The following is a 17618-nucleotide window of genomic DNA, read 5'->3' as shown; positions in this document are numbered from 1 at the left end:
TCACACCAATAATGTTTATGAGATGAAGAAGTTAAGTTAATAAGTGAGCTGAGCAGCGAAAAGTGAGTAGTCAATGGAACGGAAGAGATTTAACACTTTCTAAAGCCCAGCATTTTCCTGGAAAGTGTCCTGCTTTTAATTTCCCAAAATTTGCCGGACACTATAAAGTTTTTTGTTTTTCCTGTAGGCACTATTTGCCCACGGATCCCACTAGAGAATGAATTCCACATTTGGATGTGTGGAGGATCACAGGCCTTCGGCACAGCTCCTAGGGCTGGCTAAGAGAAGAAGATGACCAACCAAGAGTGTGATTGCAACAATATGCTGACAAAGCCAGGGGGTCAGAAATGTAACCCTCTCTTCATATGGACTGCCAGACCTGGTTTAGAAAACAAACAACAACAACAAAATAAACCAAAAAGCCACCTCATATATTTTCTTGCACTATCCAATCACAAAAAGACATTTATATCCTGTTTAAATTAGGCATCTTTTCTTCAAATTCAGCTCAGAGGTACTGAAAATGCAAATTGTTCTTACATTTGTTACTACTCAGTGGTTTGCATTCATTTTGAAATATGAGAAGTTCAGCTTTACCTCCTGAGAAGTTAGCCCGACAGAATGACAGTTTGGCTTCAGGCTTCCAGTTGATGGAGCAATAAACAGAGCAATAAATAGATTTATTGTGCCCCAAGGATACTGAAACTTTTCATCCACTCTTTTTTTTGGAACTCTCCCGAGACTCAAATTTGAAGTTACCTATATTTTCTTCTTATTATTAAAACTGGAATACATCTTTTTTATTTTCATACTGTTGAGAGGAAGTGAATGGGGGCGGAGCTATTTTTAAGTCATGGAATTCAGGTAAAGATCATTGTTTTCCATAAAGATGATTCCTCCACAAATTACCATATAAAAACATACTCACCTTCCTGTAAAGTCATTCAGATAATAGAACATGGAAAATTACTCACAAATGTAAAATGTTACTTTCTTATACTTCCCTGCTTGATAGATACAGAAATCCTGAATAATTCATTTCTCCTTTATTTGAAAGGGTTTTATCATCAAGGCATATACACGTTAAATGAGCAGGTTCTCCTAAACCAGGCTCCTAGTTTTACCTGAGAAGCCAGACCACAAGGTGCCCGGGCTTTTATGATTCCAAATACTGAGCCATATGCTTTCAACGCTGGTGGTTAAAGCAGCATTTTGCAACTTTTTCAAGTTTCTGTCCAGGTACATGGAGCACCCATGGAAGAGAGCAGCCTTGCAGAAGAAGCCTTCTCATTCCTCTGTGGAGCACCCCTTATTTTTCATTGAGGTCCCACATGTAATTCCTGCCATGTCACATTTTTTTAAAAGATTTTATTTATTTAGCAGAGAGAGAGAGAAAGAGAGAGCAGGAGCATGGGGTGGGGGAGGGGCAGAGGGAAAGAGAAGCAGGCTCCCCGCTGAGCAGAGAGCCTGGGATCTTGACCAGAGCCAAAGGCAGAGGCTTAACCTACTGAGCCACCCAGGTGCCCCCCATGTCACATTTTCATAAGCATATCTAGAAGCTGAAAAGCAGTTTCACTGTAAATCTACATAGGACAGTAATCACTCAAGATGGTACAGAACGAGATAATTACTTTAAATACACACATCCACACACATATCTCAACCACATTAAAAAGGTTGGAGTAGAGAAAAAAAACCCCAAAACAATAACGCCATTCTATAAGAAACTGTTAAGAGCTTTTGAATGTTATTTTCCAATTTTTTCCTGTGCATCTGAATTTTAGATAAAACATACCATTGCTATTTGTAGCTTTATCAGTATCCTGGTTTTTCCACCTAACAATATGCCAGTGATCTCTTGAGACCCACTTTGAGTCTAAGAGCATCAATTTAATGATTCTTTGCTTAATATAACAAGTAAATAATTAATAACCTAATAAAATTATAAACATGAAAGTAGTACACTGCACACTCTAAAAATATTCTTATTTACAAATTCAAAGTTTACTTTTATAAAAGTAATATTCTCTCTTGATTATAAATCTAACCCATGTGGACACTTAAAAAAATTCTGGAAAACAGAGAATATCCTGAAGATTACAATGACCCATAATCTTACCACTCAGCTATAAACATTTTAAAATTTAGTTTTTAAGGGGTGCCTGGGTGGCTCGGTCAGTTAAGGGTCTGTCTTCAGCTCAGGTCATGATCCCGGGGACCTGGGATCAAGCCCCGCATCGGGCTCCCTGCTCTGTGGGGAGCCTGCTTCTCCCTCTCCCTCTGCCTGCCGCTCCCCCTGCTTGTGCTCTCTCTCTCTGTTAAATAAACAAATAAAACCTTTAAAAATAATAAATAAATAAGTAAATAAGTAAATAAAATTTAGTTTTTAAGTAAAATTTGACCTTTCATACAATTTGTCTTCGTAATTTAGAGAATCATTTTAAATTGTAGAAATGCCCTTTACTATGAAAAGGAGTGGCTTTATTTTGCCATGGTGGTCTCCTTCCAGAATGCAATAATCCTATTAAATAATACATTGCCCTTCAAATGGTCTTTTGGGCTTTGAACAGTGGGCTGGGTGGGCAGCTGTTGGTGGCAGAAAACACAGGATGTGGCCAGATGAGCAGTGAGTGTTCTAAGAAGCCGAGATTAGAGCTTGGTACCTCTCAGGCCACAGGATGAAGTCTCATAGGCACCACTAGTCCTCTTGTTACATGGCCCCAGAATGCACTGCAATGCCAGACAGCTATCTAAAAGATACTGGGAGAAACCAGGGCAATTAGATGAAAGGGTGGATCACTATAATTCTTTACTGTGGGGCAGATCAAACATGTCACAGAATGTATTCCATGATGGAGGTTTCAGAGGTGTTTTCTGGGTACACCAATAACAAGAATGTCACAATTAATTTTAGTCCTGGCACATTATTCAAGAAAAGCTACCAGGATGGGATCCTCATTTACAGAACGAGAACTCAGGGAATGGATCCTTTATTTTTCTTTTAAATATTTGTTTTTGGTAATAAATTCTTGTATTTCAAAAATTCAGAGTGGAAAGCCTTCTCATGCCTGCCCCTACCCACCAGTTCTCCTCCCCAGAGGCAACCAATGTTATCAGCTTTTTGTGAATCTCTCCAGAGATACAGACTCAAGGGAAGATCTATATGGGAATGGATCCTTCTGGTGTTGACTGATACATCACTGTGTGGAAGATAATCTCTGGATAAAGAGGTGCCTGGGCAGAGGGCGCAGGGCTGCCTTTCTATTAACCACTCTAAATCCCACAGGGAGTTAATAGATTTAGGTTTTGAATGGCAGGTTTACTTGATATAAGGAGATAATGTCTGGCACTAATAAGAAGAGCTAATAAGTGAGCTGCTCTCTATCTAGATTGCATTTAAAGGGCTAGGTAATGATCCACAGCCTGTATGTTCCCTCCAAGGGTGGCTGGTGCTAAGAGCAACACTATCTTCTCCATAAGCAATTTTCTAAATGTAAAACATTATCATAGTTTGGTATTATTTTGATTATACTCAGCAGTGTTTACCAAACCTTTATCCTCTTAAAAGAAATACTGAAAACAATTTGAAAATCGTAAGCATGATTTTTGTAAGTCTTAGAGCCAAAAGATCTCTCTATTGGAATGAAACTCTAATGATGTAATACAAATTAATGGAAAAATAGCAGCAGACATTGGCTTTGCTGCCAGGTTTTAAAGAGTACTTAAGCAAGGCATATTTATCTTAGTGACATGAATATTTAATTTTTCCTTATCTGGATAGACATTTTAGAGAGTGTCAATCAATATATTTTTTGGAAAACTTTTAAAGCTTACCCTTGTTACAAAAAAAAAAAAAAGCCTATAATTTTCTCTTGAAATGCAGCTCATCCCTATTTACATCTATTAATATTTACTTAAACAATAAAGATATCAATAGGCTTTTATAGTATACAACAAGTATACTCTAAATTTCTGTAGGTGAGTAAATACAGAAAAAACAGCCAATGGCATTTTGAAGGTGAAAAAATACCCTATCAGATACAAAAACACACTACAAATGTTTTTTTTTGACAGAGAGATAGAGTACAAGCAGGGGGGAGCAGCAGGCAGAGGGAGAGGGAGAAGCAGGCTCCCCACAGAGCAGGGAGCCCAATGCGGGGCTCAATCCCAGGACCCTGGGATCATGATCTGAGCTGAAGGCAGATGCTTAACTGGCTGAGCCACCCAGGCGCCCCTACAAATCTATTCTAATTAAACAGGGTGACACAGCGCAAAGATAGGCAACAGATCACTAGAGCATAATAAAGAATCCAGGAACTAATCCATGTGTATATGAGAAGAATTTCATATCAAGGGGGAAGTAATTGGGGCAACTGACTACTGACTTATTTATTTATTTTTGTTTCAAGTTTTTATTTAAATTCTAGTTAGTTAACATGTAGTGTAATATTGGTTCCAGGAGTAGAATTTAGTGATTCATCGCTCGCTCATCATAACATGTGCCCTCCTTGATGCCCATCCCCCATCTAGCCGATCCCCCACCCACCTCCTTCCATCAACTCTCAGTTGGTTCTCTACAGTTAAGAGTCTTAAGTTTTGCCTCCCTCTCTCTTTTCTCCCCTTCCCCTATGTTCATCTGTTTTGTTTCTTAAATTCCACATATGAGTGAAATCACATGGTATTTGTCTTTCTCTAACTGACTTGTTTTGCTTAGCATAGTACACTCTAGCTCCATCCATGTGATTGCAAATGGCAAGATTTCATTCTTTTTGATGGCTGAGTAATATTCCATTGTATACATATGCCACATCTTCTTTATCCATTCATCCTAACTACTGATTTAGAACAAAGTAAAGTTAGTTTACTCTCTTAAATCACCCACACAAATAAAACGCCCAATGGATACAAGATCTAAGTGTTAGAAAAAAAAGCATATATAAAAACCGAAGATGACAGATTTATAATCTTGGTCTTCCTCCATAAGACACAAAACAATGAAGTAAATGTAACAATACAGACACATTTAAATGTGCAAAACTTTAAACAAAAGACCATAAAAAAAAGTTAAAACGTTAAGAAAAAATTGAGGAAAAGTATGGTGACATATGTAATAAAGAGCCAATATCCACAATATCTAAGGAGTTTTTACTAATCCATATGAAAAAGACAACCAAAAGAAAACAGGTCAAAGTAAATCAAAAATGAAAAATAAATGGTCAATAAAGATATGTAAAGATGCTCAACCTTACAGAAATCAATGTTTATTCTTTAAACTATAGACCCCTCACCACCACCACCATCACCATCCTGCCCCACCAGTGCTGATGAGGGTGATACACTAGGCATGCTCATAAACTACAAGTTTTAGAATAGCATCTTTCAAAATGTAAAAAATATATATATCCAGTGCCCTGGCAAATCCACTCATGTTACTAGTACAGAAATACTGGCATGTGTGCACAAAGCTATATATATATATTTTAATGATATTTTAAAAAAGATTTTATTTATTTATTTGACAGAGAAAGAGAGAGCACAAGCAGGGGAACGGCAGGAAGAGGGAGAAGCAGGCTTCCCGCTGAGCAGGGAGCCCGATGTGGGGCTCGATCCCAGCACCCTGGGATCATGACCTGAGCTGAAGGCAGACGCTTAACCAACTGAGCCACCCAAGTGCCCCCACAAAGATATATTTATAAAGAAAGTCAAGTCATTGTTTTACTAATGAAACACTGAAAATTCCATAACATCCATCAATAGAATAATTGTTCAATAACTTATGGTACATTATCTACAAAATGCCATAAAGTCATTCAAATGAAAGATATACACTAATATGGAAAGATCTTCTAGATGCTGTTTTATGTGTGACTCAGAGGGAGGACATAAAGGCATATATGCACATAGATGTAGATCATATATATACACCTACATGTTTGCAAATACACAGAAAAATGTCTAGAAGGATCTACACCAAACTTTTACCAGTGATTACCTGTGAGAATAGGAATGAAGTTGAGGAAGGAGGGAGTGAAGAGAGTTTTCATTTTTATTTGATGGATTTTTGTACTGTTTGAATGCTTAATTAGAATATATTGTTTGTGCCCATAACAAATATAGATGCAAAAAATAAATGACCTTTACTCTCCTTGCAACCTTTTTTTTTCCTTGTTCATAGCAAATAACAGAAGAGAAAGAACCTCTTTCAGTATAAATGTTTATTTTTCATAAGCTGGGAACTTCCATAGAAATGCATTTTAAAAATTTGATTATTTTCTATTTTAGTTTAGTCTTCATATAATGTTATCAAATGATAATTAGGTAATCAGATACTATGATTTCTAGGAAAACTATGCAGAAGTCAAACGATCCTGAATGATAAAGAGTAGGTTGAGCATAGTCACTATATCTCAGGGGTCAGGACTCAAAGACACAAACACGTGTATGCTATCTTTCCAGTTACCCAGAGGTCCCGGCCAACTCGATGTCACCGTAAATTTTCAGCCACCTTATTTTGATCAACTTTACTGGAGACGTATGACCACAGGTGTCAAATATCAGCATGAACTTTCCCTGACCCCACAAGTGGAAGGGAGAAAAGGAGGGGACAATAGGTCTGGCTTGATCTGGGCATGTGACTGGTCCAAGAGTCGATCAGGATAGGATGCAGCCCTCAAACAGAGAAAAATCCTATACATCCAGATGGCTAAAAGCCCTGAATACATTTACAAATAAACATGATATAGGAAGAACCAAAACAAATACAACTCCCCTAGAAGAAAGGGGAATTTCTTCTGCAAACCAGACATTATCATAGGAGCAAAAGCTTTGGAGCAAGGAGGTCCCTACCAACGTTAGCGGAGGGATTTGCTATTAAATTATGAAGTTATAGCATTACTTCCTTTATCACAGGACATGCTCTCAGCATGGACCACCACCACCAACAGGAACCACTGCAGAAAGAATAGCACTATAATGTATGCCTGTCTTGCAGAGGCTGTTTTGAGCCTAGGGAATCAGTGTTTGCTTTCCAGAAAGACCTACTGTGGTCTTCTTCATGTAATCATCTGTCCTGGTATGTTTTTTAACAATTCAGTATTTCAAGATTTAACTGGCATGCAAATTCTTAGGAACATACATGTTATAAAAAAGCAAAGCACATAAACCCGTTAGAGAGAAATAAACAGAACACCTGTGAGGGGGAGGGTGGTGGTCAGACTACATGATCACACAGGTCTCTTCTGGTTTTAGCAGAAGAATAAACTGAACCCCAAGGGTACTGGGAGGAAAAAGGGTAGGATTACCGTAGCCTTCCACAGCAGCAGTAAAAATTAGATTCCTAGTCTAAGTTAGGTCTTCTGAAAATTGAGTTATCTTCTCTAAGTTATGTCTACTGTGAGCCCAAAGCAGACACACAGGTGCTCATAGTGGCTTTCACCAGCATCTGTTCTGGGCATAAAACTTCAACTGAGTCTCTTCAAGAGCAGAATAAATGATTCTAATCCTTGTCTCCTGGCCCAGAAAATAAGACTAAGAAAGAAACCAGAACATAGCCCTTTGGAACGATTCAGACTTCTGTGAACGGAAAAAAAAAAAACAACACTTAATTTTAGAAATGTTCATTAGATGGTGTTATGCTCATCTGTTTTAAAAAAAATTTTTTTAACTGTGGTAAAGTACACATAACAAAATATGCCGAACTGCATCTTGCCCACCTACCTACCTTGTAAACTGTCGACTCTCTTCATGAACTTCCATTTCTGTGCTTTTAAATTCATTTAGTTCTTTCCTTATAGCTGCCTGCATAGGAAAAAAATAGATAAACAGAAATGTTACTTAGGTCACGTAATTCCTCAGCATATACAGCATCAACAAAGCAGACATTCTTTTAAAAAATGTCTTGCCAAAAGAGATTCCTAATTTCTACTAGGTAAAGGTAAGATAAATGTAAGATCATACTAAAACCAGGGAAGATTTCCTTCACGTGTCATGAGGAGGAGGAGAGGAAGAAGGCCTTTGCTAAACTCATCCTGGGGCCTGGTCTGAGTCACATGCATCCCCCACCCTTGATGACCACAAGGATAGTTGAGGTCATGAGATTTTCTGAGAAACAATGTCATTTTCCTATGAAAGTTCTACAGTTCATACCACCCACCACAACATGGCTTTGACTAGGTGCCATGGAACTACTGAGAAGGCAGCTGCTTATTTATTCTTTAATATTTAAAGTTCAGACAGTCAGAATGAAAAATTTCAGCACAGCACTTAAAGCCATTCAAAGAAAATGTGTTAATTGAATGTGATGACTATTACCACGTAACAAACATATCACCCATGTCATGTAGATGTTGGGGTCTGAAGAGATGCTTCTGTCCCTCAGCTTGAAAAACTGAGATGTTATGATGTTATGATGATCAGTACGATTGTGACCAACAATTCTTTCATTGTTCTTTTTTTTTTTTTTTTAAAGATTTTATTTACTTACCTGACAGAGACACAGCGAGAGAGGGAACACAAGCAGGGGGAGTGGGAGAGGGAGAAGCAGGCTTCCCGCTGAGCAGGGAGCCCGATGCGGGGCTCGATCCCAGAACCCTGGGATCATGACCTGAGCCCAAGGCAGATGCCCAACGATTGAGCCACCCAGGTGCCCCATCTTTCATTGTTATTTATAGAGTCTACTATGTACAAGAAGAGAATGTCACTGAAGGAGACTCAAAGACAAATAAAGGCAAAGTCCTTATTCTCAATAGTAGGTTGGCTACCAATCTAGGAGTCTGCAAAAGTCAATGGAAGCATTCTTTTAGAATCAATTGAGATATAGAATCTGCAAAAAAAGAGTATGGTATAGTTTATTTTTAATGGTAAACTGGGTGCTACACATCCCTTACATTAGTAACATTGACAATTCATTTATGACCATATATACATGCATTTTTCCTGAGAAAGTCAGTTCAAGATTTTTGGGCATATCCCAGATGTTCATCTGCAACGTGACTCTGTCACTCCCTCATCAAGAGGTGGACTCTCTCTCTCCAGCCTTGGATCTGCATGAGTCCTGCCACTGCTTTAAAAAACAGAACACAGCAGAGGTGAGGTTGTGCCAGTCTGGGATGCAGCCCTTAAGTGGCCTGGCATCTTTTGTTTCCTTCTTCCTGGAAGTCAGCCGCCATGTAAAAAATGTGACTACCCTCAGGAAACCACACTGAGAAAGCCAAGGTACAGGAAGAGGCCTGGGAGGATGAGAGGCCATGGGGATGGAGAGAGAGGCCAAAGAGCAACAAGGCACAGATGTGACTATGAAGGAGCCAACTTGGAAGTGGTGAGCAAAGTAAGATGGTTAACTCACTAAGGAGTTGATAACCCAAACACCTATCACCTTACAAATGATAAAATGGAGGCCCTGAGAGATCAAGTCCCTTGCTAGACATCAAATGGGTGTTAGGGACAAAGATGGAGCTCATATACATAGGCCTTCTTACTTCAAGTCCCATAGTATTTCCACTGAAATGAGCTTCAGGGCCTAAGCTATCCAGATAATTGCCTCAGATCTCCAGGTTGTGTGTGCTGGTTTGTAATTAGGAATAATGAGTCAGTTATAAGCAATGAATGCGATGTGAAATTATAAGGACTGGCTGTCTGAAAATACATATCATTAAGATGTGACTACAGGTAATTAAAGAAATGCAATACTCCTTTTAAAAATTCACTGCAAAACTACCACAATTTTATTCCAAAGAGTTGCGTCCTCTTACTATTTAAAGAGAAGGTTTCCTGGGGTACCTGGGTGGCTCAATCTGTTAAGCGCCTATTAGACTCAGGTCATGATCCCAGGGTCGTGAGATGGAACCTCATGTCCAGCTCCCCACTCAGCGGGGAGCCTGCTTCTCCCTCTCCCTCTGCCCCTCCCCCCCTCATGTTCTCTCTCGAAAGCTCTGCTCTCTAATAAATAAATAAAAAACCTTTTAAAAAAATAAATAAAGAGGTTTCCTGAGAGGAAAAGAGTAATTAAAGACCCTTCATGTTCAGAAAATACGGTACAATAATCTTAACTCCCTTCTATGCAGATGAGACCAGAGTTTAGGCCTAAGGACTCTTCCCATAAATGTAAATGGGACTGATTCCTTAGAAAGATATGGGATAGAGAGAGCTAGGCTGCTGTGGTGAGATTGGTTGGAGCCTAAATGGTGCTGAGCTGGACCAACACAGGGTAGTCACTGAGCAGACACCAGGTATTTCTTTCTTTTCTTTTTTTTTAAGAGTTATTTATTTGAGAGAGAGCGAGCACACACAAGCATGTGTGAGTGGGAGGAGGGGCAGAGGGAGAATCTCAAGCAGATTCTCCAATGTGTGGAGCCGAACTCAGGGCTCAATCTCATGACCCTGAGATCATGACCTAAGCCAAAACCGAGAGTTGGATGCTTAAGCGACTGAGTCACCCAGGTGCCCCAGAAACCAGGTATTTCTAAGATTCAAATAAAACAAATCCCCTGAGACCAAATACACAGCATTTTTTGGTACCATGAGAATAATAGAGAGGAAAGAGGAAAGAAAAATGACTGAAACGAAGTTTAAAATTGACTAGTGATAACTGGTGTCAGAAGGTCTGCTTAATCTCTTCTAGTCAGCTCAGGGATCACCCTGGCCAGAAGCAATAGGTGATTTGTTGAAAATATGGACCCTGCTGCCTTCTCAAATAACATGAGCTGTGAGGCCAAGATTAACTAGAGTTCCCCTCATTTGATGTTTTTTGCTTATTTCTTTGATAAAAATCTGATATGGAACAAGGAGGGAATTTTTTTAAGATTTTATTTTTTTGAGAGAGAGAGAGCACGAGCAGCGGGGGTTGGGGGGAACTGAGCAGGGAGCCTGACGCGGGGCTTGATCCCAGGACCCGGAGATCATGAACTGAGCCTAAGGGAGACACTTAACCGACTGAGCCACCCAGGCGCCCCTGGAGGGAACTTCATGACTACTCATCAAGCTCTATGCCATAAGTATGTAAGTGTACTCTTCTTTGCTGCAGGACAACCAGGAACAGGCCAAGAATGTCTCTGCATAGAATTAAAATCTGTCTTTCCTGCAACCTGTTTAGACAGTGCATTCCTGGAAGGGTAGTATGTTCATCTTTATGTCCCCAGTATGTAAGACAGTTCTTAATATATTAATAAGTAATTACTGAGTAACATCTTGGACAAATCCATGTATCATCTGAATTTTCAATTATCTTTCACTAGATAATTTTAGACTAGATTGTAAACTGAGGCTTCACTGCATAGTGAAAATGTCACCAATGGGGAACAAAGCTTAGATTATTAAGCCTGCCCATGAATGTAACACTGATAAGCGCTACCATTTATTAATGAGCTGGAACTTTATGGATACACTACCTAATTCCCAAGATGGATATAATTGGCTCTCCTAGTGAGGAAACTGGACTTAAATGACTTGCCAAAGTCAAACATCTTCCAAGTGGCCAAGTCAGGAATCAAACCTTCAGGTGCCCAGCTCCAAAGCCTGCCCTCCCATCTCCACCATGGATGGAGCTTCCAGAGCCTACCCTGGGAGATGGCAACTACCAGGTGAGCCTCAGTCTTCAGGCCAAGTTGATGGCCTTCTTTGGCTCTGCCTGTCCTGTCATCTTAGGGCTCATTTATCTACTTCAGCACAGATATAGACAGATGCTCTATCTTACTGTTTATGTATCTGTTTCTAGTGCTCTACTCAAACACATATATTCTAAAATTAAAAATGGTATCTCAAAGGTGAATTAAGCTCAATCAAATTCACAATTAATGGGGGGGAGACAAAAAAATTCACAATTAATAAGGCATTTCTCCCACCATTTCTCTTTCCTAATTTGAGCAATTTAATAAGACTGCCAGATTTATGAGATTCCCTACAGTGTTTTCATAGCATGGGCATTGACTGGTTATTGACTGCCTCCTGATTTCTTCTCTTTATACTTGAATTGCAAAGATTTTTTTAAATGCAAAGTAGTATCTTAGTGGGGCTAAGACTTAGTACTAAGAAAAGAGAAAGAAGGGATGGTGCCTTTAGGAGGCAGGAAGTTCAGTGTTTATTTTGAGAGCAGAGGTGGAAATACTTAGTTCCAATATTTTTTTTTCTTTAAATGGGATATACAGTTCAAAAGTTATAAAAAGTAAAACTCTTTTTTAACCTGAAAGTTAAATTACAGATTTTTACACTTAATTGGCATAAAATATATTACTTATAGAATAAAATATACACTCATTGAATAAAATACATTACCTTTAACCTGATCATTACACATTACGAAGTGTTTTACAGTAAAAAGTAACAGAAATCCAGAAATGTTTGTTATAATAATGATGATTAGCATGTATTATTTTCATACTAAAATAAAAAAATACACTAAGACCATTAATAGTTTTAGTATCTCTGGGCAAAGAGTAACATTTCACTATACTCCTTTTTTAACTTCTAGAGAAAACAAGTAACTTTACTTTTTTCAGCATTAGGTAGAAAATAATATGCATTAATGTGCATTAATATACATTTACATGCATTAAATAATACACAATAATATGCATTAATGCATTAATATGCATTCATTGTTCTTTTTATATTTTTGAATATTCTGATTTTTACCAACAAACATGAGACACTTGTATATGCACAATGTACTTATATTAACAGCATTTTAAATTGTTGCATTTTTTCCTATCTTCTATCTTTAAAGTGTACATTTTTTTAAGCTAAAAGAAATTATTCTTATTTTTTTTTTTTGAGGAAAAAAATTTTACAATATAATTCCAGTTCTAAAAATGCTGTCCTTTAGACTTTCACAAGTGTCAGGAGAAATGGGAGAGACAATGTCATAGGGTACAAATATCTGAGCCTCAGATGTGAGGAGGGAGGGATTCTGGCTGCGCTCTGGGGCTCAGAGTTTGCTCTGCATGGGAGATGCTAGTCATGTGCCTTTAAAGTGCTCTTGAACAGACAGGAGGCCTGCAGAAGAGAAACTGACCAAGCAGATCTCCCCTGCAGCTTAGAAGTCCAGCAGAAAGGGGGGGCGGAGCAAGATGGCGGAGGAGTAAGAGACCGGGATTTTGTCTCCTCTCAGGAATTCAGCTGAATAGGGATCAAACCATTCTGAACACCTACAAACTCAACAGGAGATCGAAGAAAAGAAGAGCAACAACTCTCTCATCAGAAAAGCGACCACTTTCTGGAAGGTAGGACGTGCAGAGAAGTGAATCCGAGGCGATTCAGAAGGATAGACAGCGGGGGAGGGGCCTCCGTCCGCCGCTTCTGGCAAGTGATAGAGCCACGGAGCACAAAATCGGAACTTTTAAAAGTCTGCTCCGCTGAGGGACGTCACTGTGGTGGCTAAGCGGGGGGTGGAACCCTCCGGGACAGTGTGGTCTCAGGACCCTCGGGGTCACAGAAAGACCGGGGGTGCCCGAGTGTGGCAGAGCTCCCAGGTATCGGAGCAGGGAAGCCGGCTGCAGAGGCGGAGCCCAGGCGCGGGCTCTCAGCTCGGGGTTGCCATTGACCGTGATCCGCGGCACAGTCGGGACACTGCTCCTCCAGCAGGGACCCAAAAAGCGGCAGATCCGGGGAGACTCACCTTCCTCCCCCGGGAGGAGATGCGCGGGAGTGCACCGCAGGGATCTGCTGGGTTTGGAGACTCCACCCGGGGTTTGGTGCCAGAGATAGAGGCGCACGGTCGCAGGCCAGGCGAGCACGGAGTGCGGCCGGAGACCGGGGAGACGGGAGTGACTGACGGCTTTTCTCTGGGGGCTCACTGAGGAGCGGGGCCCCGAGTTCTCAGCTCCCCCAGGGCGGAGATTGGGAGGCCGCCATTTTCACTCTCCGCCTCCAAAGCTGTACGGAAAGCTCGCAGGGAACAAAAGCCCCGGAGAGCAAACCCGAGCAGATTACTTAGCCGGGAGGGGGCAAGGGCGGGGCAATTCCTCCTCCGGCAAAGACATTTGGAAACCACGGCAACAGGCCCCTCCCCAGAAGATCGGCGAGAACAGCCAGCCAAGGCCAAGTTTACCGATCAATGAGAACGGCAGAACGCCAGCGCTAGGGGACTACTGCACATAGAATTCATGGCTTTTTTACCATGATTCTTTAGTCTTTCAAAGTTAATTTTTTTTAACTGTCTTTTTTTCTTTTTTTTGAATTTTTCTTTTTCCCTTTTTCGACCAACATCTTATCAATCCCTTTTTTTAAAAAACATTTTTATTTTTCATTTTTAGAGTCATATTCTATCCCTTCATAGTAGTTACCCGTATTTTTGGCATATATATATAAGTTGTTCTCTCTTTAAAATTTTGAGATAGTTTCTTCTAACAGATTAAAATATACCCTAAATCTCTAGTATATGGTGTTTTCTACTCCCCTGCCTGATCACATTCTCTCCCTTTTTTTTTCTTTTCTCTTTTTTTAAATCCTCTTCTTTTTTCAAACAACTTCTTATCAATTCCTTTTATAAAATTTTTTATAATTTCCATCTTTACACTCATATTCCATCCCTTCATCATATCAACCCTTATTTTTGTACATATATAAGTTTTTCTTTCTTTAAAATTTTGGGAGGCACTTTCTCCTAAAAGACCAAAATACACCCCAAATCTAGTGTGTGGCACTGATCTATATACCAGCCTGATCATATTTGATCACATTCTGTTTTTTTTTGTTGTTGTTGTTTTGTTTTGTTTGTTTTTATCTTTATCTTTTTCTTTTTTTTTCTTTTTCTTTTTTCTCTCTTTCTGTTTCTTATTCCACTGCTTCAGGTCTTTTCTGATTTGTTTAGAGTATATTTTCTGGGGACGTTGTTACTCTGCTAGCATTTTGTTCTCTCATTAATCTATTCTCCTCTGCACAAAATGACAAGACGGAAAAAGTCACCTCAACAAAAAGAACAAGAGTACCAACTGCCAGGGACCTACTCAATACGGACATTAGTACGATGTCAGATCTAGAGTTCAGAATCATCACTTTAAAGATACTAGCTGGGCTTGAAAAAAATATGGAAGTTATTAGAGAAACCCTTTCTGGAGAAGTAAAAGAACTAAAATCTAACCAAGTAGAAATCAAAAAGGCTATTAATGAGGTGCAATAAAAAATGGGGGCGCTAACTGCTAGGATAAATGAGGCAGAAGAGAGAATCAGTAATATAGAAGACCAAATGATGGAAAATAAAGAAGCTGAGAAAAAGAGAGATAAACAACTACTGGATCACGAGGGCAGAATTCGAGAGATAAGCGATACCATAAGACGAAACAACATTAGAATAATTGGGATCCCAGAAGAAGTAGAAAGAGAGAGAGGGGCAGAAGGTATAATGGAGCAAATTATAGCAGAGAACTTCCCTAATTTGGGGAAGGAAACAGGCATCAAAATCCAGGAAGCACAGAGAACCCCTCTCAAAATCAATAAAAATAGGTCAACACCCCGACATCTAATAGTAAAACTTACGAGTCTCATAGACAAAGAGAAAATCCTGAAAGCAGCTAGGGACAAGAGATATGTAACCTACAATGGTAGAAATATTAGACTGGCAACAGACCTATCCACAGAGACCTGGCAGGCCAGAAAGGACTGGCAGGATATATTCAGAGCACTAAATGAGAAAAATAGGCAGCCAAGAATACTATATCCAGCTAGGCTGTCATTGAAAATTGAAGGAGAGATAAAAAGCTTCCAGGACAAACAAAAACTAAAGGAATTTGCAAACACAAAACCAGCCCTACAAGAAATCTTGAAAGGGGTCCTCTAAGCAAAGAGAGACCCTAAAAGCAACATAGACCAGAAAGGAACACAGACAATATACGGTAACAGTCACCTTACAGGCAATACAATGGCACTAAATTCCTATCTTTCAATAGTTACCCTGAATGTAAATGGGCTAAATGCCCCAATCAAAAGACACAGGCTATCAGACTGGATTAAAAAACAAGACCCATCGATATGCTGTCTGCAAGAGACTCATTTTAGAACCAAAGACACCCCCAGATTGAAAGTGAGGGGGTGGAAAACCATTTACCATGCTAATGGACAACAAAAGAAAGCTGGGGTGGCAATCCTTATATCAGACAAATCAGATTTTAAACCAAAGACTGTAATAAGACATGAGGAAGGACATTATATCCTACTTAAAGGGTCTATCCAACAAGAAGATCTAACAATTGTAAATATCTATGCCCCTAACATGGGAGCAGCCAATTATATAAGGCAATTAATAACAAAAGCAAAGAAACACATTGACAACAATACAATAATAGTGGGGGACTTTAACACCCCCCTCACTGAAATGGACAGATCGTCTAAGTAAAATATCAACAAGGAAATAAAGACCTTAAATGACACACTGGACCAAATGGACTTCACAGACATATTCAGAACATTCCATCCCAAAGCAACGGAATACACATTCTTCTCTAGTCCCCATGGAACATTCTCCAGAATAGATCACATCCTAGGTCATAAATCAGGTCTCAACCGGTACCAAAAGATTGGGATCATTCCCTGCCTATTTTCAGACCACAATGCTTTGAAACTAGAACTCAATCACAAGAGGAAAGTCGGAAAGAACTCAAATACATGGAGGCTAAAGAGCATCCTACTGAAGAATGAATGGGTCAACCAGGAAATTAAAGAAGAATTAAAAAAATACATGGAAACCAATGAAAATGAAAACACAACTATTCAAAATCTTTGGGATGCAGCAAAGGCAGTCCTAAGAGGAAAGTATATAGCAATACAAGCCTTTCTCAAGAAACAAGACAGGTCTCAAGTACACAACCTAACCCTACACCTAAAGGAGCTGGAGAAAGAACAGCAAATAAAGCCTAAGCCCAGCAGGAGAAGAGAAATAATAAAGATCAGAGCAGAAATCAATGAAATAGAAACTAAAAGAACAGTAGAACAGATCAACGAAACTAGGAGCTGGTTCTTTGAAAGAATTAACAAGATTGATAAACCCCTGGCCAGACTTATCAAAAAGAAAAGAGAAATGACCCAAATCAACAAAATCATGAATGAAAGAGGAGAGATCACAACCAACAGCAAAGAAATACAAACAATTATAAGAACATATTATGAGCAACTCTATGCCAGCAAATTAGATAACCTGGAAGAAATGGAGGCATTCCTAGAGATGTATCAACTACCAAAACTGAACCAGGAAGAAATAGAAAACCTGAACAGACCTATAACCACTAAGGAAATTGAAGCAGTCATCAAAAATCTCCCAAAAAACAAAAGCCCAGGGCCAGATGGCTTCCCAGGGGAATTCTACCAAACATTTCAAGAAGAATTAATACCTATTCTTCTGAAACTGTTCCAAAAAACAGAAATGGAAGGAAAACTTCCAAACTCATTTTATGAGGCCAGCATTACCTTGATCCCAAAACCAGACAAAGACCCCATCAAAAAGGAGAATTACAGACCAATATCCCTGATGAACATGGATGCAAAAATTCTCACCAAAATACTAGCCAATAGGATCCAACAGTACATTAAAAGGATTATTCACCACGACCAAGTGGGATTTATCCCTGGGCTGCAAGGTTGGTTCAACATCCGCAAATCAATCAATGTGATACAATACATTAACAAAAGAAAGA

General features: G+C 39.4%; 1 protein-coding gene across 10 annotated transcripts in view; it reads right to left on the bottom strand.

Moving 5' to 3' along the window:
* Nucleotides 1–17618, bottom strand: part of PHACTR2 (phosphatase and actin regulator 2) — a 269242-nt gene that overhangs the window by 11048 nt on the left and 240576 nt on the right. For 3 of the 10 annotated variants that reach the window (XM_064598182.1, XM_064598183.1, XM_064598185.1), the window contains one exon: nt 7717–7797. In XM_064598182.1, the coding sequence (XP_064454252.1) occupies nt 7717–7797 (81 nt within the window). Of the gene's footprint in view, nt 1–2663; nt 2761–6910; nt 7573–7716; nt 7798–17618 lie in introns of those variants that run through there. The other 7 variants (XM_064598181.1, XM_064598184.1, XR_010413801.1 and 4 more) reach the window with 6 other exon arrangements.

Source organism: Mirounga angustirostris, unplaced genomic scaffold (assembly GCF_029215605.1).
Source record: "Mirounga angustirostris isolate CCGP_5_RB_7025 unplaced genomic scaffold, mMirAng1.0.hap1 SCAF_8, whole genome shotgun sequence".
Classification (NCBI taxonomy): Eukaryota; Metazoa; Chordata; class Mammalia; order Carnivora; family Phocidae; genus Mirounga; species Mirounga angustirostris.
Note: the sequence above shows the minus strand (reverse complement) of the source record. Positions and strands in the feature narration are given on the sequence as shown.